Below are 24,287 nucleotides of genomic sequence, written 5' to 3'. Positions count from 1 at the left end.
AATTATTTTCCTGGTTACAAAATGTAACATCAGTCTTCAAAGTTACAAGAGGAATAATATTTTGCATAGTTCCTAGTAAAGAAGTAGATCCAAGTAAAGAAGATTAATTGTCATCCACCCCTTCTAGTTGCTAATCAACTGATATACTGGCCTTTACTGAAATGTTCTATAATGAATAAAAAAAGTAGTTAACCCCAGATTGGGTTATTTGTAACTGAATTTTTCAGGAGATCCAACAAGTTGAATCAATTTCTGGTCTAGGACTTGAGTATATGGTTGTTTCATAAAGCAAGCACCCCCAATCTCCCACTAGGAGAGTCCACAAACACACTTCACGTGGCTGTACCAACAAAATAGCACAATAGAATTTTGTTTTAAAACATCTGCTTATTTCACAGGTGCCACCTGAAATGATATTTTATTTAATGTCATATTTTATTGGTTTCAGACAATAACCTTTATTGTTTCATTAGGTCCATGTCATTGATATAGATCTTAGTGAAGCTTAATGCACACATTTCATTCTTTTATTTAAGAATTTATTTGAGGGAGAGTGAGAGAAAGAGAGCATGGGGGGGGGAGCAGAGGGAGAGGGAAAAGCAGATTCCCCGCTGAGCATGAAGCCCCACTCAGGGGTCCATCCCAGGACCCTGAGATCATGACCTGAGCCAAAGGGACTGAGCCACCCAGGCATCCCACACATTTCATTCTTTAGGCATTAGTCTAACCTAGCAGAAGCTAACTTTAATAGACAATTATGCTTTAAATATGTCAAGAAGCGAAATATCACCTCACACCTGTCATAATGGCTAAAATAAAAAACACAAGAAATTACAAGTGCTGGTAAGGATGTGGAGAAAAAGTAGCCCTCTTACACTGTTGACGAGAATGCAATCTGATGCAGTCACTGTAGAAAACAATATGGAGGTTCCTCAAAAAGTTAAAAATAGAACCATCCTATGATCCAGTAATGGTGCTACTGGGTATTTGCCAAGATACAAAAACACTAATTCAAAGGGATACATGCCCCCCTATGTTTATAGCACCATTATTTAAACTAGCCAAATTATGGAAACAGCCTAAGTGTTCACTGACTGATGAATGGATAAAGAAGATGTGTTGTATATACACACACACAATGAACTATTATTCAGCCATAAAAATGAAATCTTGCCATTTACGAAGACATGGATGGAGCTAGAGATTATAATGCTAGGTGAAATAAATCAGTGAAAGACAAATATATGATTTCACTCATATGTGAATTTAAGAAATGAACAAATGAGCAAGGAAAAACAAGAGAGAGAGACAAGCCAAGAAACAGACTTTTTTTTTTTTTTAAGTACGCTCCATGCCCACATGGAGCCCAAGGCAGGGCAGGACTTGAACTAACGACCCTAAGATCAAGAGCTGAGCTGAGATCAACAGCTGGATGCTTAACTGACTTAGCCACCCAGGCACCCCCAAGAAATGGACTCTTAACTATTGAGAACAAACTAATGGTTACCAGAGGGGAGGTGGATAACCTAATGGGTAACCTCTTGATAACCTAGGGCAATGGGAAAGATATAACAATTCATTCTCATTTATAAAACACATGAATTAAGAACACTGAGTGGAAAATAGGTGAAAGATATAAAAATGTGATAGTCCATTATTCACAATCTTGTCCACAGGCTTTCACTATGGAAAGGACACCAAAACCTATGCCACCAAGTTTTTCTATATTAAAGTATCACCACTGAAATAAATCATTGAACTTGGTTTACCTCTTTGAAGATTTTTCACCACATGTTCAAAACACTTCTTTCACGAAACAATAAATTACACAAAACATAATTCCTTGAAAATATAAAGGAATCAGTGAACTCACCTGAATATTTTCTGCTTCATCCTTACATTCACGAAAATCTATGGAGTTTAATAAAGGATCTTTTTTCTCACAGGTCTCCAAACTGAGGAGCATGTCCGCATAGTTGGGCTGGGGGAAGATAACGTGACTCTCCCGCGAGTCCGCGGTCAGCGAGACCTCATGCGAATAGGTCTGTAGGAAAGCCCGCACCCCGTCCACGCCCACAAAGTGCGAGGCCGGCACGCCCACCAGCCCGCCTCCTGAAGCCTGGAGCAGGCGCGACGCGTGCCAGCGCCTCAGCCTGAGCGCCAGCAGCACGATGACAAAGGCGAGGAAGACGCAGGACACTGCGGCCACCGCCACCACCAGGTACAGCGTGAGGTCCGAATCATCTGGGTCGCCGGGGGTCCTAATGCTGCCCAGATCGGCCAGGACGTCCGGGATGCTGTCGGCCACGGCCACAGTGAGCGTGACGGTGGCCGAGAGAGGGGGCTGGCCGTGGTCCTGCACCGCCACCACCAGGCTCTGCTTGAGCGCGTCTCTGTCCAGCAGGGCCCGCGCCGTGCGCACCTCGCCCGTGTGCAGCCCCACCGCGAAAAGCCCTGGCTCGCTGGCCTTGAGCAGGCGGTAGGACAGCCAGGCGTTCTGGCCCGAGTCTCTGTCCACCGCCACCACCTTGGTGACCAGGTAGCCGGGCTCTGCGGATCGGGGTGCCAGCTCCACGCCGGTGGAACCGTCAGTGGGCAGGGTGGGGTACAGGATCTCTGGTGTGTTGTCATTCTGGTCCACAATGTATATACTCAAGGACACATTGCTGCTAAGCGGTGGGTCCCCGCTGTCGTGCGCAGTCACTCTCAACTGCAGGTCACGGAACTGCTCATAGTCGAAGGAGTGCAACGCATACAGAATGCCGGTGTCAGAGTTGATGGACACATAGGAGGATAGGGAAGCCCCCTGGAGAGAGTCTTCAGACAAGGAGTAAGTGACTTGAGCATTCTCGTGGCTGTCCGGGTCATGTGCAGTCACAGAGAAGATAGAGGCACCTCTGGGGTTGTTTTCAGGGATGTAGACAGAATAGGAGGACTGGGGGAAGGCAGGCGGGTTGTCGTTGGTATCTGCCACATTCATGGAGATGTGAGTTTCTGAGGACAAGGGTGGGGTTCCACCATCTGTGGCTTTCAGTGTGATGTTATACACAGAGCATTTTTCCCGGTCTAGGTTTTTCGCTGTCATCAACCTATAGTAATTGTCTATTGATCTTTCTAATTTAAAAGGCAGATTTTCTGAAATAGTGCAGGCCACTTCACCATTCTTGCCGGAATCTCGATCTTGAAGGTAGAAAAGAGCAACTATGGTTCCAGGAGGAATGTCTTCAGGGATTGAGTTGCTTACAGATGTGACAGTAACTTCTGGGGCATTGTCATTCACATCTAAAATTGTGATCATTACTTTAGCCCTTGTCATACTACCAGCACCGTCCTGAGCCTGAACTTGCATTTCATAGTAGCTGGACTCTTCATAATCTAGCCCTTCTAAAGTTGATAATTCTCCTGTATGAGGGTTCAGTTGGAATATCTGCAGAATCTTCTGAGTTATTTTCCGGAAAGAATATGTCACTTCCCCATTGACTCCCTCATCCAGGTCAACAGCATGTACCGTGAGCAATCTTGTGCCCACTGGAACGTTCTCAGGGACAGTTACTTGGTACTGAGGCAAAGAGAAGACTGGCGCGTGATCGTTCACATCCACCACTGTTACTTGGATGTGGGCAGTTTGGGATAGGGGTGGGTCGCCACCGTCAGAGGCTGTAAGGAGTAAGTGGTGAACTGCCTCTTCCTCTCGATCCAGCACCCTTTCCAGCACTAATTCTGGATATTTGGCTCCATCGTCTCCAGTCTGCACAACCAGGGAGAAGTGATGATTGGGGTTGAGCTGGTAGCTCTGGAGGGAGTTCGTGCCCACATCTGGATCCAGAGCCTCATTTAACGGAAACCGCACCCCAGGAGCTGTGTTCTCCGTTATTTTTACAGTCATCTCTTCCGTCAAGAATCTAGGAGCATTGTCATTAACATCTATTATTTCCACTTCTACAGGGTAAAGATTCATTTTATCCATCAGGATGTTAAAGTTCACTAGGCACCGCGCACTCTGAGCACAGAGCTCCTCCCGGTCTATTCTGTCTGCGGTGACCAAGCTGCCGCTTCGCGGATTCAAAGCAAAAAGCTGCGTCCTACCTCTGGCGACGATGCGGACTCCGCGCTCCGTCAGTTCCCCAGGCTCCAGGCCCAGATCCTTAGCAATGTTACCCACAAAAGACCCTTTGTCTGTCTCCTCTGGCACGGAGTAGAGAATGTGTCTTGCCCAAGCTTCCCTCTGGGTCCCCAGGAGGATGGAGATCAGGATGAATCTTCTGTAGTCCGGACCCCTCTGCAGAGCCGCCATTGTTGTGCTGATCTTGTTTAGACACCAGGCTACCTCCTATTGTGCTTCTGGATGCCAGTGTGTCCGCGTGGAATCTTTTGTATCCGTAAAAGCAGCCCAGAATCTAATATAAGAGACCTGAGTTTGATGCAGCTTGATGCAGCTTGGAAGAGAGTTTGTCTCAATCTGGTGTTTCTTTGTACGGTAAAAGCTCAGTGGTTCTGGCGGATCTTTTGCACCATTTCCCCCTGGCTGGTGAACAGCGGCGCTCAGAGTCCTTACTAAGTTACTGCACCATACTGAAGCAAAATAACTGATTTTTCAGAAAGTTGTTTTATCCTTCAAAATCCTTCCATTTATGTTTCTTCGATTTATATATCTTTGATATTATTTAAAAATATATTTCATGAAAATGAATTAATGCAACAATGTTCATGATGCTTACTAATCCCAGATAATTTTTAAAATTTTTTGTTTTGCATTTCAACTTTTTTTTTAATAAATATTTTATTTATTTATTCGACAGAGATAGGGACAGCCAGCGAGAGAGGGAACACAAGCAGGGGGAGTGGGAGAGGAAGAAGCAGTCTCATAGCGGAGGAGCCTGACGTGGGGCTCGATCCCATAACTCCGGGATCACGCCCTGAGCCGAAGGCAGACGCTTAACGACTGCGCCACCCAGGCGCCCCTGCATTTCAACTTTGAAATGATATTGGGTACTGCCTCAGGCTTCATAGAACATAGTAAAATCAGCGTTTGCTGGAAAAGTGTGATTTTATTTTGAAAAGATATGTGTATATATACATAAGAAAGATGTTATATAGAAACTGTTTACATCAGAGTATAATAAATTAATTCAATAATATTGAATACCTACTATGTTCTAGACACCACTATGTAAGACTCACAGAGTCAAATTTTTCTTTAGAATACAGAGAGGTAATTTAATAAAGTTTTTGACTGGAGGAAATCTTAGAGATGATTTAGTCCAATACCTTCATTTTAATGATTTTTAAAATGAGAGGGAATTGCCTTGTCCTTGACTTCCTTGACTATATAGTAGTAAAACCATTGTTGGAATACAAATATCCTCACTTACAGTGTTCTGAGAAGAAAAAAGAAAATCATCTGCCTTGGTTGATGGTTTATGCTCAAAAACTGCCATTAGAGAGGAGGTGATAATCGAAGCAGGAACAATCAGCTATAGAAGCAACTCATTTTGCGTAGAAGGCAGGAATTTGCAGAGATTCTACTGCCTGTGGATTCATAAGAAAGTGGGTGTTGACTGCTTCTCTTCATTATGCAATTCAAATGATCATCCTACCCGATTCTAGAATAACTGAAAAAAAGATGGGGCTCCAGATAGGCTTTGAGCATACACTGTCCTGAGAAGATTCTTAAGGGTACCAATTGTTCCATTGATGTTAATTAAGTAAAACTCAATTGTTGATGGATCTGAGGTTACTCCTAGCTGATAGGAATAAAATTCTGTCCACATAGTTGCAGAAGAAAAGAGTTACCTGTCCTGAAATGAACACCTGGCAAGAAATAAACTTACCTTATGGGGTGCCTGACTGACTCAGAAGAGCACACAACTCTCGATTTCAGGGTTGTAAGCTCAGGCCCCATGTTGTGTGTAGAGATTACTTACATAAATAAATACATAAACTTAAAAAAAAAGAAATAACCTTGCTTTGCAAATTATTTTAAGCTCTAGGGGAGTAGATAGCAGCACCAGGAGGAGAAATCAGAAGTAACATTGAAAATGCTTCTTAGCTTATTTCTTGGGGATTTTCTAACTAAGCAATCTATTTCTGCTCTCTGATGGCACTGGTGCAAAATATAGGCAATACTTTGAATGAAATTGTTTCAATCTATCAATTTATAGCCATGTTTTCTTTACCAAGTAGATAAAATAATTTTTTGTTCAAAGGAGCCAAATGAGTATTACACATTAATTCCATAAGTAGAAGTTAAATACTATTTGTTTCGTAGTAATTTTGAACTTTCTGTTGATGTAAGCAAAGTCATTAAAGATCATGACAGACATTTTCAAACAAAATTTTGGGTCTAGATATTACAGTTCCAGATGTCGTGATCTTTTTCTACCTAACACTTCAAAATTCATAGGGTCATCTTCACATTTGTTTCTTATTCTACTATTTTATTTTATTTTATTTTATTTTAAAGATTTTATTTATTTATGTGACAGAGATAGAGACAGCCAGCGAGAGAGGGAACACAAGCAGGGGGAGTGGGAGAGGAAGAAGCAGGTTCATAGCGGAGGAGCCTGATGTGGGGCTCGATCCCACAACGCCGGGATCACGCCCTGAGCCGAAGGAAGACGCTTAACGACTGCGCCACCCAGGTGCCCCTATTCTACTATTTTAAAAGAGGTCTCTGGATAACTTCTTTGGAGCTAATTAACTAAGATCTAGATAAATAAGATGATGAACATACTCTGAACATAAAGCATACATTAGGGAGTAACTGGCTGTATTATCTCTAGCAATCAAGTTTTCTATGTTATTCTACAACATAAATTTAAATATTAAAGATCTCTACTAGATCACTAAGATACATTAAATATAACATAAGCTTACTATATAAAATTGAAATAAGTTTACAGTTTTAAAGGAAGTACATTTTTATTGATTGACTTATTGGGAAGAATCGACCTTCATTTTTGTACTTGCATAAACAAATTCTATGGAAAAAAATTCTGTGGAAAGTCTAACTGACTTCCCAGACATTAAGTTATTCATCTTCTCTCCTTTCTTTCTCTCTTTTAAAGATTCTATGTATTTATTTGACAAGAGACAGAGCACAAGCAGGGGGAGTGGCAGGCAGAGGAAGAGGGAGAAGCAGGCTCCCCTGCTGAGCAGGGAGCACAAGGAAGGGCTCCATCCCACAACCCTGGGATCATGACCCGAGCTGAAGGCAGATGCTTAACTGACCCAATCTTCTCTCATTTCTTTATGGAACTTTTTTCTAATGAGAAGACATTTGTTTGGAGTTCTGTTTGGGTTTTAATTCCCAGGCAAAGATGCAGGTATTTTCTATCGCTCTCTGAAATTTTACTCCTTCCCGTTGACAACTGCTACCTCAATAGAAGTTTGATCAGATGGGTTGTTTTCACAGATGATAAACTAGCCCAATAATTTGGTACTTTTTCCCCTGATGCTTCAAAATTCAGTATATACTCAAAATCTTAGACTGTTTATCTTATTAACAATTATCTATATGGTATGTAAGTCAGAGAGCCTCAGTCAGAATTTAGCAAATTCCATGAGTACTACGATTTAACACTTGGTCAGTCCACATGAATGAATATTACTGAGAGTAAAATCTGATAACTTTCCCAATAAAGTATTTTATCTCTTTAAATGAAATGGACATAGGTACTTCAGATAAGAGAATAAAATAAACCATCCTATACTCCCCCAGTTAGTGAGTGAGCAGATAAGAGAATAATATAAACCAGCCTACTATCCACAAAACCCAGTTAGTGAGCTTTGCTTATAAATGCATGTAGTTTATTTTTTTTCAAAATGTGGTTTAAATCATCCAGAACTGGTGATATAAGAAATAACATTTACACTCTCAGACCATATGAAACAAATCTTAATACTTGTATGAGACAATCTGACTCCCATGACCGATATCCAAGTTTCAAGTTCTTTAAAATTACATACTATTAAGTTCTTTTTATATTTATTTATTTATTTGAGAGAGAGAGAGAGAGAGCACAGGATGTAGGGACAAAGGGAGAGGGGGACAGAGTCTTATGCAGACTCTGCGCTGAGTGTGGAGTTTGACTTGGGGACCAACCTCAAGACCCTGAGATCATTACCTGAGCTGAAACTGAATGCACCTGTGCCAGCCAGGCACCTTATTCACTATTAAATTTTGATTAAAACCATCAAAGGATTATATCACAAACATCCAAACAAATCAGATTTGAAAATGTGTGTGACCGGAATCTCTTAGTCATATACATTTGGAATCTTGAAATAAATAATTCTACAATAACTGCTGAGATGTAAATATCACAATATTGATTTAGAGAAACATATATTACCTTTCGTACCTAATTTAAAGGCATCAAGTCAGTATTATCTTAAAGAAGACTGACAATTTCAGGTTATAAAGGAGATTCTCATTTATTCTCAAGAGATCTTTTCAATTATTTAACGTTAAATGTGCATAGCAAATTTAGAAGCATAAGTGGCCAATCTATTGCATTATCAGATCACAGAATCCTCCAACTCAGGATTGGCAAAGACCTTGGCTATCATGTACTTCATCAACTCATCAAATTCTATTATCCTCTGTATTCTATTAAGTCCAGGGCCATCAGCTTACTTTTGGAAAGAGCTAATAATAGAACCTCCTACCTCCTAGGCAATTCATTTTACATTAGAACAACTTCAACAACTCAAAATTTTGGGTTTTTTTCCTATTCACCAAGCCACAATTTCATCCACACCTTTGGGCCATGATGAATCATTCTTCTAATGACAACCCTCCTTTCCTTAAATATTTTTTTTTAAAGATTTTATTTATTTATTCGACAGAGAGAGACAGCCAGCGAGAGAGGGAACACAAGCAGGGGGAGTGGGAGAGGAAGAAGCAGGCTCATAGCGGAAGAGCCTGATGTGGGACTCGATCCCGGAACGCCGGGATCACGCCCTGAGCTGAAGGCAGACGATTAACCGCTGTGCCACCCAGGCGCCCCTTTTCCTTAAATATTTGAATAGAGTTTCTCTACGTGACAGAAGCCTTATTTTATCTGGGTTAAATATGCTAAATTATTTCAATTCTTATCTGAACACTGTTCATCCTTCATTCTCCCATTCACTATTTAGTCCTCTATTTTTTAGGGATATGGCCTTGTAAGTGGACACTAATAAGCATATTTAAAAATTCACTTTCATTTTTAAATATCATCAAGCACATAGATTGGAGAAGATATTGTAGGAGGCATACAGCATCAGGTGCTTACATCTGTTAAAAATTATAACACTGGTGATGTCAACAAATATTTGTTCATTATACTGCTTTACAGTTGAAAATAATAAAATTATTTTATGATATTTTCTCAGAATTTGTGCGAGGTAGGTAAGACAAGTCTTTTTAATTTACATGTTAATTTAAAAACTATAGATACTGTGACTGGCCTGAGATGAATAACAGATAATTCCAGGAATATTATTCAAGTTTTCTAACACCAAAGATCAGGTCTTGTCTGAATTACTTTCATTTTTCCTGAAAATAATTTTTGACTCCTAAGTAGTAAAGGGGGAAGTATCTCTCACAGATCTCCGTTATTTTAGAAAAAACTTGCTTTTAGTTAACATTGTGGAAAAACTGAGACCTCGATCTTCTTTAACAGAGACCGCATTTTTTTTCTTTAGAAAGAGAATCTTTTTTTAAAAGAGTTTATGTATTTTAGAGAGAGAGGAGAGAGAGCACGGGGAGGGGCAAAGGGAGGAGGAGGGAGAGACTTAAGCAGACTGGGGCTGAGTACAGAGCCCAGGGCTGGATCTCATGACCCGGATATGAGGGTCCTGACATTATGACCTGAGCCGAAATCAAGAGTTTAACCAACTGGACCACCCAAGAGCCCCCAAAAGAATCTTAGAGATGTCACAATTCGGGGGGGGGGGGACCAAAACTAAAACCAAACCCTAACAAGAGATGTATGTAACCCAAGGCACAAAGACCTTGCCAGCAGGAGAAAAGTAAAGAAAATCTACAGCATACACTAAGAATTTTTTCCTCGAAATTAGAGAGTACTAAGAATACTAAGCTTTAATAGAGCTCTACTGATATAAAAAAGAATCTTCTGAAATTGACCCAACGCAAAGACCAAGAAAACTAAGCAGTGATCAAAGAAAAATTTAAACTTTCCTGTTCAAATAAAATAAAAGGAATAACCTCACCTGAACAAAGGAGTCTTCCTCTTTACAAAAACCTGAATCTTCCTGAATCAAAAGAGGCTCGCTTTTCCCACAGCTCTCCTGGCTGATGAGCGTGTCCGCATAGTTGGGCTGGGGGAAGATCACGTGACTCTCCCGCGAGTCCGCGGTCAGCGAGACCTCGTGAGAATAGGTCTGCAGGAAAGCCCGCACCCCGTCCACGCCCACAAAGCGCGAGGCCGGCACGCCCACCAGCCCGCCTCCTGAAGCCTGGAGCAGGCGCGACGCGTGCCAGCGCCTCAGCCTGAGCGCCAGCAGCACGATGACAAAGGCGAGGAAGACGCAGGACACTGCGGCCACCGCCACCACCAGGTACAGCGTGAGGTCCGAATCGTCTGGGTCGCCGGGGGTCCTGATGCTGCCCAGATCGGCCAGGACGTCCGGGATGCTGTCGGCCACGGCCACGGTGAGCGTGACGGTGGCCGAGAGAGGGGGCTGGCCGTGGTCCTGCACCGCCACCACCAGGCTCTGCTTGAGCGCGTCTCTGTCCAGCAGGGCCCGCGCCGTGCGCACCTCGCCCGTGTGCAGCCCCACCGCGAAGAGCCCAGGCTCGCTGGCCTTGAGCAGGTGGTAGGACAGCCAGGCGTTCTGGCCCGAGTCTCTGTCCACCGCCACCACCTTGGTGACCAGGTAGCCGGGCTCTGCGGATCGGGGTGCCAGCTCCACGCCGGTGGAACCGTCAGTGGGCAGGGTGGGGTACAGGATCTCTGGTGTGTTGTCATTCTGGTCCACAATGTATATACTCAAGGACACATTGCTGCTAAGCGGTGGGTCCCCGCTGTCGTGCGCAGTCACTCTCAACTGCAGGTCACGGAACTGCTCATAGTCGAAGGAGTGCAACGCATACAGAATGCCGGTGTCAGAGTTGATGGACACATAGGAGGATAGGGAAGCCCCCTGGAGAGAGTCTTCAGACAAGGAGTAAGTGACTTGAGCATTCTCGTGGCTGTCCGGGTCATGTGCAGTCACAGAGAAGATAGAGGCACCTCTGGGGTTGTTTTCAGGGATGTGGACAGAATAGGAGGACTGGGGGAAGGCAGGCGGGTTGTCGTTGATATCTGCCACATATAGGTAGATAAGCGTTTCTGTAGACAAAGGTGGAATTCCTTTGTCTGTAGCTGTTATAGTGATGTTGTACAAGGATACCTGTTCTCGATCTAGTACTGTATTGGTCACTAATTGATAATAATTGTCTACTGATTTTTCCAGTTCAAATGGCATATTTCTTGAGATGGAACATGTTACCAGGCCGTTCGGTCCAGAGTCTCGATCATATACTTGAAAAAGAGCGATTACTGTTCCTGGAGGCGTACTTTCAGCAACTGATCTACTTCCAGATGTAACTACCACTTCTGGTACATTATCATTTACATCCAAGATAGTTATTAAGACTTTTGCTCTGTCGAGTAGACCTGGCCGATCCCTGGCTTCAATATCCAGCTCATAAAAGCTTGAGTCTTCATAGTCTAGATTTGCAGAAGTTGATATTTCTCCAGTTGAAATATTCAAGCAGAAAATCTTTGACATCTTTTCTGTTACCCTCAGGAAGGAATACGTTACCTCTGCATGGACTCCTTCATCCTGGTCAGTAGCATTTACCGTCAATACTGGTGTACCTACTGGCAGATTTTCAGGAATGCTCACACGGTAGACAGGCTGAGTAAACACTGGAGCATTGTCATTCGCATCTAGGACAATTACCAGAATTCGCGCAGTGCCTGAGCGGATGGGGTCACCACCATCTACAGCAGTAAGGACCAGGTGGTGAACGGCTTCTCCCTCCCGATCCAGGGGGCGCTCCAACACCAGCTCCGGGTATTTGGGCCTATTGGCTTCGCTCCGCACGTCCACTGAGAAGTGACTATTCCCGCTGAGTTTGAAGCCCTGAAGAGAGTTCATTCCCACATCCAGGTCATAGACCTCCATTAGTGGAAAACGAGAGGATGGGACTGCGTTTTCCGGAATTTTTACTTCCAATTCTTCCCTGAAGAATCGGGGTGTATTGTCATTAATGTCCAGTATTTCTACTTCAATGGGATAAAGATTCAGTTTATCCTCAATGAGGATGTTAAAACTCACCAGACACGGTGCAGTCTGGGCACAGAGCTCCTCCCGGTCTATCCTGTCCGCAGTGACCAAGCTGCCGCTTCGCGGGTTCAGAGCAAAAAGCTGTGACCTACCTCTGGAGACGATGCGGACCCCACGCTCCGCCAGCTCCCGGGGCTCCAGCCCCAGGTTCTCGGCGATGTTTCCCACGAAGGAACCTTTGTCTAGCTCCTCAGGAATGGAATAACGAATCTGCCTGGCCCCGGCCTCCCACAGAGTCCCTAGGAGAATGAAGAGCACCACTCTCCCGTTGTAGCGCCGGCGCTTTTGCAGAGCGGCCATTACTGGCTCCTTATAGACTTCCTTGGAATTATAAGTAGGGGGAACGGGTTCACAATCACTCTTGTGCTTCTCAGAATTGGAAGCCAAGCTCCATAAACAAGATCGGATGAGAAGCGTTTTAGATTAGAATTTCTGTGCAGCTGGAGACCTATCGTGTCTGATCTGCTTTTTGCTGGGGATGTAACTCGAGTTGTCATTGCCTTCCTTACCCGGGTTAGTGAACAGCGACACTTAGAGTCCTAACTTAATACTGCACCATTTTTGTGAAACCATCATATAGAGAATCTTATTGCTGCTAAATCAGCTTAGGTGTCACTGGTAATATTTCTCTCCCCAAAAAGAATTAAAGCACATATTTTGAATAAGTTTAGATGTTCCCTGGAATTTACCACTCATTTTTGTGCTATAGATCTTAGGGCCTTGGAGAACAGAAATAAGATTACACTTTTATGTAAATCTTGAATTTTCACATTCCACCATCATTTATATTTGCCCCATTTTCATTTTCTTGTGATTCAAGTTCTTATTTAAATTCTAGTTAGTTAACATACAGTATAATATTAGTTTCAGGAGTAAAATTTAGTGATTCATCACTTACATATAACACCCAGTGCTCATCACAAGTGCCCTCCTTAATGCCCATCACCCATTTAGTCCATCCCCCTGTCCACCTCCCTTCCAGCAACCCTCAATTAGTTCTCTGTGGTTAAAAGTCTTTCCTATTTGTCCCATTTTCAGTAAGGGCACTGCCACCAACATATTTGGAACCAATCCACGTACTGCCAATTACAAGTATTGCCATTTTTAGATGTCATTGTCTGTTTTATTAACATGCAGAATAAATGACCTAATTTAGGCAATACTTCTGTATACCTTTTAAAAAATGAAAAGGGGAGGTGCTTGGCTGGCTCAGTCAGAGGAGACTGCAACTCTTAAGATTATTTTTTCTAAAGATATTATTTGTTTACTTGAGAGACAGCATGAGAGAGGGGAAGGGCAGAGGGAGAAACAGATTCCCTGCTGAGCAGGGAGCCAGAAGCAGGGATCACTCCCAGGACCCGTCCCAGGACCCAGAGATCATGAGCTAAGCTGAAAGCAGAGGCTTAACCAACTGAGCCACCCAGGTTCCCCAGAGACTGCAACTCTTGATCTTGGGGTCATGAATTTGAGCCTCCCATTGAGTGTAGAGATTACTTAAATGAATAAAAAAGTTTAAAAAATAAAAACATGAAAAGGCAGTGAAAATATATTGGCTACAATGACAAAAATTTATATTTATATATTATATACAAAACATAGTTTAGGATTAACTACATTGAAATTAAGTAAACCACTGAATTGCCTACCTTTGTGTTTAATTATATATAGATAATATGTTTCCCAATGACAGTGTGATACTAATGTATCAAAAATGTTTCACGGTATATGGCTTTAGATTTAACAAAAATTTCAAGACCATCACAAGGTCACTTTCCATGAAAGACTGCAACACTGATAAATGAATAAAAAATTCTAAAAACGCCCCCAAGCGATGCCCAGAAAAATCAACAAAATACAACAAAATCAGGACATACTTAGCCTGTATATGTTTTACTTCTATAATAATTATTGACATCTAGTTACGATTATGGAAATAAAGGGTTTTGAAGCAACTCACCTGTTGCGAACTGACTGAATTAGAAGTCATTTGGGGATCTTCATCACTGGTACTTTCAAACCAAGAGGCTTCATTACACAGAAGATCTTGTGGTGGAACATTATCAGGCTTTATATTGAGAAATTTAAACTCAGTCTTTGAGGAATGTGAGGCAGCACATAGATTGTAAGAATAAGGCAGAGTCCCTTCGATAAAGTTGGGGAGAACACCAGATTCAGTCTTGGAGCACACATTGGTCTGAAAGCAGCCCCAGGCAGCGGGGCTGGAGGAGCGTCCCAGGCGCAGGGCAACCGCCAGAATCACCGCGAGGAGGAAGAGCACGGAAATCAAGGCCAAAGCCACCACCAGGTAAAACTGCAGCTCTGCCTGGGGGTCAGAGGGTGCCGGCCGGTCGCTGACATCCGGAAGCACCTCCTGTAAGCTGTCAGCGAAAACCAGGAGCAGCGTGGCTGTGGCCGAGAGGGGCGGCCGTCCCCCATCCCGCACAGCGACCAGCAGGCGCTGGCGGGCCGCGTCCCTGTCGCCCAAAGCACGCGCCGTGCGCACCTCGCCCGTGCGCAGCCCCAGGCTGAAGAGTCCCGGCTCGCTGGCCTGCAGCACGTGGTACGACAGCCAGGCATTGTGTCCCGAGTCGGCGTCCACCGCCACCACCTTGGTGACCAGGTAGCCAGGCTGCGCGGCGCGCGGCACCGTGTCGAAGAGCGCCGAGCCGTCGGGCCCCAGCGCCGGGTACAGCACCCGCGGCGCGTTGTCGTTGCGGTCGTCCACCAACACGCGCAGGCTCACGTTGGCGCTGAGCGCGGGCGAGCCCTGGTCGCGGGCCTGCAGGGTCAGCTCGAAGGCGCGCAGCTGCTCGTGGTCGAAGGCGCGCTGCGCGAACACCACGCCGCTCTGCGCGCTCACGGACACGTAGGACGCCAGCGCCCGTGGCTCCAGGTCGCTGGCCACGATGGAGTAGGAGACGCGGCCGTTGGGCCCCAGGTCGGGGTCGGAGGCACTGACTTGGGCAATGGAGGCTCCAGGGGGGTTGTTCTCAGCCACATGGACCAAACAGAAAGCCTGTCCGAAAACAGGCGCGTTGTCGTTGACATCGATGATGTTCAAGAGGACACTTCTGTTGGAAGAGAGAGGCGGCTTTCCCCTATCTGTGACTGTGATGGTGATATTGTATTCTGGAATCTGTTCTCGATCTAGGACTCCATCTGTGACCAACATGTATGTATTTTTTGTATCTTGAACTATTTTAAATGGGAACTTTCCTTGTAGTTGACAGAAAACTTCCCCATTAAATCCAGAATCTAGGTCATGTGTTTTGATCAGGGCAACAACAGTCCCCAGCTCAGCATCTTCTTGAATCTGTTTAGATTCAGAATCCAGGGTCACCTCAGGAGCGTTGTCATTTTCATCCAAAATATCTATTTGTATTTTACAGTGTGCGGTGTGCCGGCCACCATCCTTTGCTTCCACCCCAATTGTGTAGCTCTCTCTCTCTTCAAAGTCCAGTTCTCCACCAGTGGTGAGTACCCCTGTTTTACTGTCCAGCTTGAACAACTGTCTCACTACATTACCAGTGTTGATGAAAGCGTATGTGATCTCAGCATTGACCCCCTCATCCAAGTCAGTGGCCATCACACTTAGTACAGAGGAGCCCATGGGCAGGTTCTCTCGAACACTGGCCCTGTATACATCCTGGGTAAACACTGGTGGGTTATCATTTGCATCTGCCACAAGCACCCTTATCTGGGTAGAGGAGCTTCTGGATGGGTCCCCCCCGTCAACAGCGGTGAGGACCAGATGGTGGCAGGACTGCTCTTCCCTGTCCAGGGGAGTCTTCACTACCAGTTCTGGGTACCTACTGCCATCTGGGTTCTCCTTCTGAATCAAAGAGAAGTGCGGGTTGGGGTTGAGGTAGTACTGCTGCAGGGAATTGACACCTACATCTGAATCTTGTGCGGATTCCAGGGAAAAAGTGGCCCCAGTTAGGGCCAGTTCACTGATTTCCAGTTCAGTGATATTTTGGCTAAAGGTCGGTGGGTTGTCATTGATATCCTGAATTACCACACTTATATGAAAGAAGTTCAAAGGCTTTTCAGCGACCATTTCGAATTCTAGGACACACGATGACTTCTTGCCACAAATCTGCTCTCGGTCTATACGGTCGCTCACAAGTAAGTCCCCGTTCTCAGTACTCACTGTAAAGAATTTCTTCCGTGCGCTAATCCGCAGGTTTCGGGTGGGCAAATCTTGAACGCCAAGCCCCAGATCCTTGGGGAGGTTCCCCACCAGCGAGCCCACGGCCAGCTCCTCAGGAATAGTGTAGCGGATCTGCTCCGGGAGCACCGGGCCGACCAAAGACAGCAAAAAGAGAAACCGCATTCGTCTCCGCCCAGTCGGGCCCTTCTGTCCCAAGAGATCTCCCATCTCCCTTTCTGCGACTTTGCCTTAAGGATTCCGAAGAGCTACGATCGCTAAATGATCCCAAGCAGGAGCAAGTCCTTGATTTGTCTTGGCAGACAGATTCTCTGACAGATATCTCGGCGGCAGAGAACTGGAGAGAAAGTCCCGTTACCGAGGTTCCGGGGGCGGGGGCGGGTGTGTGTGTGTGTGTGTGTGTGTGTGTGTGTGTGTGTGTGAGTGATTGCTTTGCGTCGGGAGAAGCTGATACTACGCCCAGTACTAGCCAACAGCGGCACCCCGCGTCTCGGCTGCAGAACTGCAGTAGACGTTACTAAATGAGCTCCAAATAAGGAATGCGTTAAAATTCTGTGTCCTGATGCAAATACTCATTCTTCCCATTTTACAAGGATTTTAACATTTTAGATATTTACTGTATCTTCAATCTGGCAGTCATTTTATTTGAACTTGATCTTTATCCATCTAAATCAAGTGATTTTTACCCCTCAAAGAGCAGAGGTAACTTGCTTGAAGATGTTTATTGGCATCATTGTGGTTTTTATTTTCATAAAATGGTCATAATAACTTCTTCCGTGTGTTCCTTAGTAAAACTGAAGGCCAGATGAAATGATATGTAGAAAATTACACAAATGAAAGTAGTGGTGGTGGTGATGGCAGAAAGTGTAATATGAAAATTCTAGAAATATCAGCTTGCTATGTATGGTTATTCCACTTATTTCTTTTCTTCTAACTTATAAATATTAGAAATCTCATAGCTCTTAGTTTTCTCCAGTGTTTCACTTCCTTCTATATTATCATTATCACCTTACCCCCCCAATAGATAGGTACACAAAGAGATTGGTTGTCCTTATAAAACGGAAGTGCGGTAAGAAGCAAGAAACACTCTTTTCCTTCATTTTCAAGTGTCTACTTTTAATGGCCATGATTTAAAAACCATCCCACTGATTTTATTTTGTCTACACTACATTACCATTGTCTTTAATTGTACTGTTTCTTCTCAAGTCACTTAGCAGTGGTGAGTTATTTGAATTTTGGGGATGAAGTATGAGTCCTTATAATTATATATTCTAAAGAAAGTAATCTATGTTGTCCCCAGGTTACTATCAGATCATCCCAACCCTTTTTTATTGACATTCTTCCCTTGTCAATAAGCGTGTCAAGTTTCATGTTTCTGATAGGTGTCTTACAGGTTTTTTTTTAAAAAAAGATTTTACTTATTTGTCAAAGAGAGAGATAGAGCACAAACAAGGGGAGCAGCAGGCAGAGGGAGAGCAGGCTCCCAGGGAGCCCTATGCAGGACTCGATCCCAGGACCCTGGGATCACGATGGGAGCTGAAGGCAGATGCTTAACTGAAAGAGCCACCCATGTGCCCCAATGCCTCACAGTTTTAATTTCATTTCCAAACTAGGAATCTTCATAAAAAAAAAAACTACTCAGTGTATTCACGATTCTAGACAGAAACTCACTGACATCTCTACTTCATACAAACATAAAAAACATAGACTCAAGGCTTTGCCCCAAAACATGACTGAACAAGTGCCTTTGCAAAAAGGTGTGAACACTTAAATTAGTACAGTAGAGTTATCTTTTCAGAGCACATATGAAACTAAAGATTCAAATATTTAAATGATTATACAGTATATATAGTATAATATATAGTGTTGTATCAAGCATTTTATTACATAAAGTCGATTGAAGTTTTTGGAGGTTTAAGAGGTATTTTCCATTGCATGAAAAAGTTAACTTGGGACATATATCCAAAATGTATAAACTTTTCTTTAAAATGTAATGAAAAAAATTGTTATAAAATATAATGGAAAAGTGAATCATATCAGTCTCCATCATACAGATTCTCATCACTCTTTGGATGCATTCACTATTCAGTGAATCTCCACTTTTTATACTGCAATCAAAATTATCTCTATATAAATATAATTGGATCCCCTTCAATATATAAATATTGGATCCCCCTGAAGTAATTATTTAAAAAACAAAAATCAAGTGCTCATAGGTTCCCACATGTAACAATAAACCATTTGTTTGGTCAGGTAATGCAGCCTGCCACCCCATCATAGTATTTAATTGCCATTTCTCCCATTTAGTCACACTTTGCAGCTGATGAGGCTGTTGAAAGTACAATATTTGAAAGACTGAAAATCTTAAGGAGAAGCATCTGAAATTTATCTTCAGTAAATCAGATGCGAAAAATGAAGAGGGCAGGCCTTCCATTACACAACACACACTCAAGAATTTGAGACCCATAGACCTGCATTTCATTAAGAAAAATTATTAAGAAGAATACATCCCTGAGAAATGAATTTTAAAATTTCAAACAATTTTTATGTTGAATTGATTTTCCAAGTACAAATCTTAGACTCTAGTAATAAAGCAGGATTGTACCAACACATGCATAGGTGCAAACATTCAAGTAGATGCTGATTTTGAAAAGTGAAGACGTTATCTGTAACCAGAAGATGCCAGGTGTAGGGCATATTTGTATTTAATGATTGTAGCGCATTCTAATTCTTTGCAGATTTTAAACTGCATCACAGAATAAAGTACAGTTTTTTAAAGATTTATGTATTTTTAGAGAGAGAGAGAGCTTGTGGGGGTGGGGTGTGAGGGCAGAGGGATAGGGAGAGAAATCTCAAGCCGACTCCCCACTGAGCCAGGAGACCCACACAGGACTCGGTCCCATGACCAAGGACCATGACCTGAGCCCAAATCAAGAGTCCCACACTTAACTGACTGAGCCACCCGGGTGCCCCAAATAAAGTACAGTTCTAAGGTTCCTTCTCACTGATTTCTTATCTCAACAAATATGCATGTCTAGAAATTACATAGGTTAACCCAAAGTTCCCAGACTTGAGAATGCCACAGACTACAAATTTAATGTTTTTCTAATTTTTATCATGTAGAAGTTTTCTATATTCTTCCACTGATTTATTAAAATACTGTAAATTATTTCCTTATGCAAACAGCAGGTATACTAAAATACCAGTGCTGTGTACCATCCTTTCCAAAACATATTCAATATTCGTGTTGATACAAATATCCAAAAGAGAACATTATATCTAACAACTTGGACTAATCAAACAACTCTTCTATTTACATAATAATAGTTCTAGTATAAGAAAGTCTTTGGGTAAAGTGATTATGTTTAACTACTTTCTTTTAAGCCTATGCATATCAGCTAGATTGTCTAAAAATTTCACGTATTGAAAAAAGAAGACATTAAACACAAAATAAAACTTGAAAACAAATGGAAACAGCACCATCCAATTAAATCAAGTTGATCTCTAAATGAAACCTACAATGATTCAGTACTTAACACAATTAACCAATTTTGAATGTGGCAGAGAAATGATTAAGGAAACAAATGAAAAAAAGCTACAAGCAACCATACTTAAAAAGAAATCTCACCTTAACAACTCCTACTTCTTCATTTACATTTATCTTCTCAGATATCAGAAGAGGCTCGCTTTTCCCACAGCTCTCCTGGCTGATGAGCGTGTCCGCATAGTTGGGCTGGGGGAAGATCACGTGACTCTCCCGCGAGTCCGCGGTCAGCGAGACCTCGTGAGAATAGGTCTGTAGGAAAGCCCGCACCCCGTCCACGCCCACGAAGTGCGAGGCCGGCACGCCCACCAGCCCGCCTCCTGAAGCCTGGAGCAGGCGCGACGCGTGCCAGCGCCTCAGCCTGAGCGCCAGCAGCACGATGACAAAGGCGAGGAAGACGCAGGACACTGCGGCCACCGCCACCACCAGGTACAGCGTGAGGTCCGAATCATCTGGGTCGCCGGGGGTCCTGATGCTGCCCAGATCGGCCAGGACGTCCGGGATGCTGTCGGCCACGGCCACGGTGAGCGTGACGGTGGCCGAGAGAGGGGGCTGGCCGTGGTCCTGCACCGCCACCACCAGGCTCTGCTTGAGCGCGTCTCTGTCCAGCAGGGCCCGCGCCGTGCGCACCTCGCCCGTGTGCAGCCCCACCGCGAAGAGCCCTGGCTCGCTGGCCTTGAGCAGGCGGTAGGACAGCCAGGCGTTCTGTCCAGAGTCTCTGTCCACCGCCACCACCTTGGTGACCAGGTAGCCGGGTTCTGCAGAGCGGGGTGCCAGCTCCACGCCTGTGGAGCCATCAGTAGGAATGCTGGGGTACAGGATTTCCGGGGCATTGTCATTCTGATCCAGCACGAACAGGCTCAGTGACATGTTGCTACTAAGTGGAGGGTCTCCACTGTCACTGGCCATTACCCACAGCTGCAGGTCTTTAACCTGCTCATAGTCAAAAGAGTCCAGAGCATATAGGATGCCTGTGTTGGAATTAATGGAGACATAGGAGGATAGAGGCATTCCTTGAAAGTTGTCCTCAGCCAGAGAGTAAGTGACCTTGGCATTGTTGCCGCTGTCAGGGTCATGCGCAGTCACAGATAAGATTGAGAGGCCTCTGGGATTGTTTTCCAGGACGTAGGTGGAGTATGAAGTGTGAGGGAAGATGGGAGGGTTGTCATTGATGTCTGCCACATTCAGGGAGATGTGGCTTTCTGTAGACAAGGGTGGGTTTCCACGGTCAATGACAGTGACTGTGATGTTATAATCTGAGATCTCTTCTCTGTCCAGGGCTTTTGTTGTCAATAAGTGATAGTAATTATCAACTGACTTTTCCAATTTAAAAGGCAAGTTCCTAGGAATAGAACATAGAATCTCACCATTCTCTCCAGAATCACCATCATGTACACTAAACAGTGCAATTATGGTTCCAGGAGGACAGTCCTCAGAGATGGAACTAGCAAGAGAGGTGAGGATCACTTCTGGGACATTGTCATTCACGTCCTGTACTGTGATCAGCACCTTAGCACTGGCCAGAAGAGCACCTCCATCCTGAGCTACCACTTCCATGAGGTAGAACCTGGATTCTTCATAATCCAGTGGTTGCAGAGTTGAGATATCACCCAGGTTCGAATCAAGTTTGAAAGTCTCTGAAATTTTGTCTTCTTCATTGCGAAAAGAGTAAGTTAATTCCCCGTTTATTCCCTCATCTGGATCTGTGGCGGTTAGCGTAAGCAGCCGAGTGCCTACTGGTATGTTCTCTGGTACACTCACTCTGTACTCGGATCGAGTGAACAAGGGCGCGTTATCATTTGCGTCAAGGACCATCACACGTATGTGCGTAGTACTAGAGAGTATGGGGTCTCCGCCATCTAAAGCTGTGAGCAGGAGGTCGTGGACAGCTACTTTCTCGCGGTCCAAGGGCCGTTCCAGTACCAGCTCCGGATATTTTTGTCCGTCAGCTCCGCTTTTCTCTTCCAGAGAGAAATGCATATTGCGGCTGAGCTGATAACTCTGGAGGGAGTTCACATTCACATCCGCATCTCGAGCGAAGGGAAGCACTAATCGCGTTCCAGTAGCCGCATTTTCATTAACTTTTACTTTTACTTCTTCATCCCGGAAACGCGGAAGGTTATCATTAATATCTATTATTTCTATTTCTACTCCATACATTTTCATGTTATTCTCAACCAAGATGTTAAAACTCACCAGACACGGTGTGCTCTGAGCACACAGCTCCTCCCGGTCTATCCTGTCCGCGGTGACCAAGCTGCCGCTTCGCGGGTTCAGAGCAAAAAGCTGAGTCCTACCTCTGGAGACGATGCGGACCCCATGCTCCGCCAGCTCCCGGGGCTCCAGCCCCAGGTCCTTGGCGATGTTTCCCACGAAGGAGCCTTTGTCCAGCTCCTCCAGCACCGAGTAGCGGATCTGCCCCGCTCTGGCTCCCCATAGCGTCTCCAGGAGCAGGAAGAGCAAGAGAGGCTCTATGCAGCCCCAACCCTTCAGTGGATCCGCCATTGCTTTCTCTCTGACCAGTTTTCTTAGTCCTAATTCCAGCCTGCTGTTTCCTTACTTCTTTCAAGCCAAAGGGAACACATTACGTGACAGAAATGCAAGCCTATTCCCTAAAACTTCTCTGGTCTGTGTTTGTTTGGTGCGGAAGAAGCAGAGAGATCCTAACAGCAAGCAGCTTTTCCACTTTGGTGAACAGCGACACTCAGAGTCCTAACCAGTTACTACACCAATTCTGTTTTATTTCATAAATGTTTAGTTATATTTTATTTCTAATAATTTTGCTGTATCTTAAACCTACTATCAAGTGACATTGTTTATATTTAATTTTGAAATAGCAAAAGTCTTCAACAAACCTTGAGATCAATATAATTATTAGATCTTTATTTCTTTAGAAAAGTTTTAATTAAGTGCCAGAGAGCCTAGGTCCTTTATTCACCTCTTACCTATATTGAGTCCATTAAATTAGGATATTGGAATTCTTAATCTTGTAGATTTTAAAATTTCATCTTTTTATTAGACCAAATTTATGGAAATGTGCCCATTGTGCATAAGAATGTCAAGGAAACAACCTAGCTTCTATTGCATTTTTACAAAAAGGCCTTCTGATTCAAGCAAATTGTATTAGTTGTCATAAAATAAAAAATAAAGGGGTCATTTTGTTGCTTGTGAGGTCTTTGAAAAAGTTCCCAGATTTTCACACCAAGAATTTGGCAGCTACACTATATCAGACTAAGAGTTTGAGTTGGGTTAACTATACATTATCTATATTTTCCTATTACCATAACTAAACTGGAGTTAGGCATTTTACGGTGACAGACTCTTGGAGAAATCAGTATAGTGACTGAAGCAAAGGGTTTTAGTTCATCATCTATGCAGAGAAACACGTCCAGATACTTAGTGAGCAGGCACTGAGTGGCCTTCTTATATGGAGAGAGATATTTAATGTTATCCCTTTTATAAGGTAGCAGGGGAAAAAAGTCTCTTGACTGGGAAAAGAGGACATGACAGAGTCCATTAAGTGAGAAAAGCAAATTTTAACCTAATGACACCTTCATAGGAAAAGAAAGAAAATAAAGACATTTTGAATCTATAATTAGAAAATTCAAAAAAGAAAATTTAAAGTAAACAATGTGAATACAGTTTGCAAAATTTTTTCAATGTACAATTTTTCACAAAAGCAATCTGTTACTATGAATGAGAGAGAAAGATTTCTCCCATTTAATAAATACACCCGTAAAACAGACACTGAAGACCTCAAATGTTGTCCATCCTTTAAAAACCAATCTGAGATATCAAGATGCTTAGCTTGGAAAGACACTTAGAGCTGTTCTACAATTCAGTCCTACCCATGCCCTGCTGTTAGCAAACCATGACACTGGGTCATTTTTTTTCTTATTTTGGTTCCCAGTTTTCCCCAACTAGAAACATAGGCAGCTCTCTTTACTCTGAAGTGCTATAATTCTAAGAGGAAGTAAAACTAAAATTTGAGCAATAAAGACCCTGAAGGTGAAAGGAATAGCTTGAAGTCCCAATAGTAACGAAATTTCAGAGGAAAGGAATATAAAGATGAGGAAGAAAGGTAAGTATTTCATGTAGTACAGGCTTATAATTATGGACAGATAAATCTCATATATCAGGCAGAAAACGTATGTCAAAGATTTGGCTAGATACGATTAAGATAATTAAGGCAGAAAACTGTCTATATTGAACCCACAAGACAAAATATGAAGT

At 43.5% G+C, this 24,287-nt stretch overlaps 1 protein-coding gene across 9 annotated transcripts in view; it reads right to left on the bottom strand.

Moving 5' to 3' along the window:
* LOC113255376 (protocadherin gamma-C5) overlaps positions 1 to 24,287 on the bottom strand; it is a 169,513-nt gene that overhangs the window by 121,813 nt on the left and 23,413 nt on the right. The window contains exon 1 of one of the 9 annotated variants that reach the window (XM_057307210.1): positions 20,139 to 23,502. The exons of 5 other annotated variants lie outside the window; for them this stretch is intronic. In XM_057307210.1, coding sequence (XP_057163193.1) covers positions 20,139 to 22,559 — 2,421 coding nt within the window. In that variant the 5' untranslated portion in view covers positions 22,560 to 23,502. Of the gene's footprint in view, positions 1 to 1,873; positions 4,652 to 10,218; positions 13,836 to 14,299; positions 20,011 to 20,138; positions 23,503 to 24,287 lie in introns of those variants that run through there. 3 more of the 9 variants (XM_048221033.2, XM_048221028.2, XM_048221032.2) reach the window with 3 other exon arrangements.

Source organism: Ursus arctos, unplaced genomic scaffold (assembly GCF_023065955.2).
Source record: "Ursus arctos isolate Adak ecotype North America unplaced genomic scaffold, UrsArc2.0 scaffold_5, whole genome shotgun sequence".
In the NCBI taxonomy this organism is placed as follows: Eukaryota; Metazoa; Chordata; class Mammalia; order Carnivora; family Ursidae; genus Ursus; species Ursus arctos.
The sequence above is the reverse complement of the archived record's forward strand: the minus strand, read 5'-3'. Positions and strand labels throughout refer to the sequence as shown.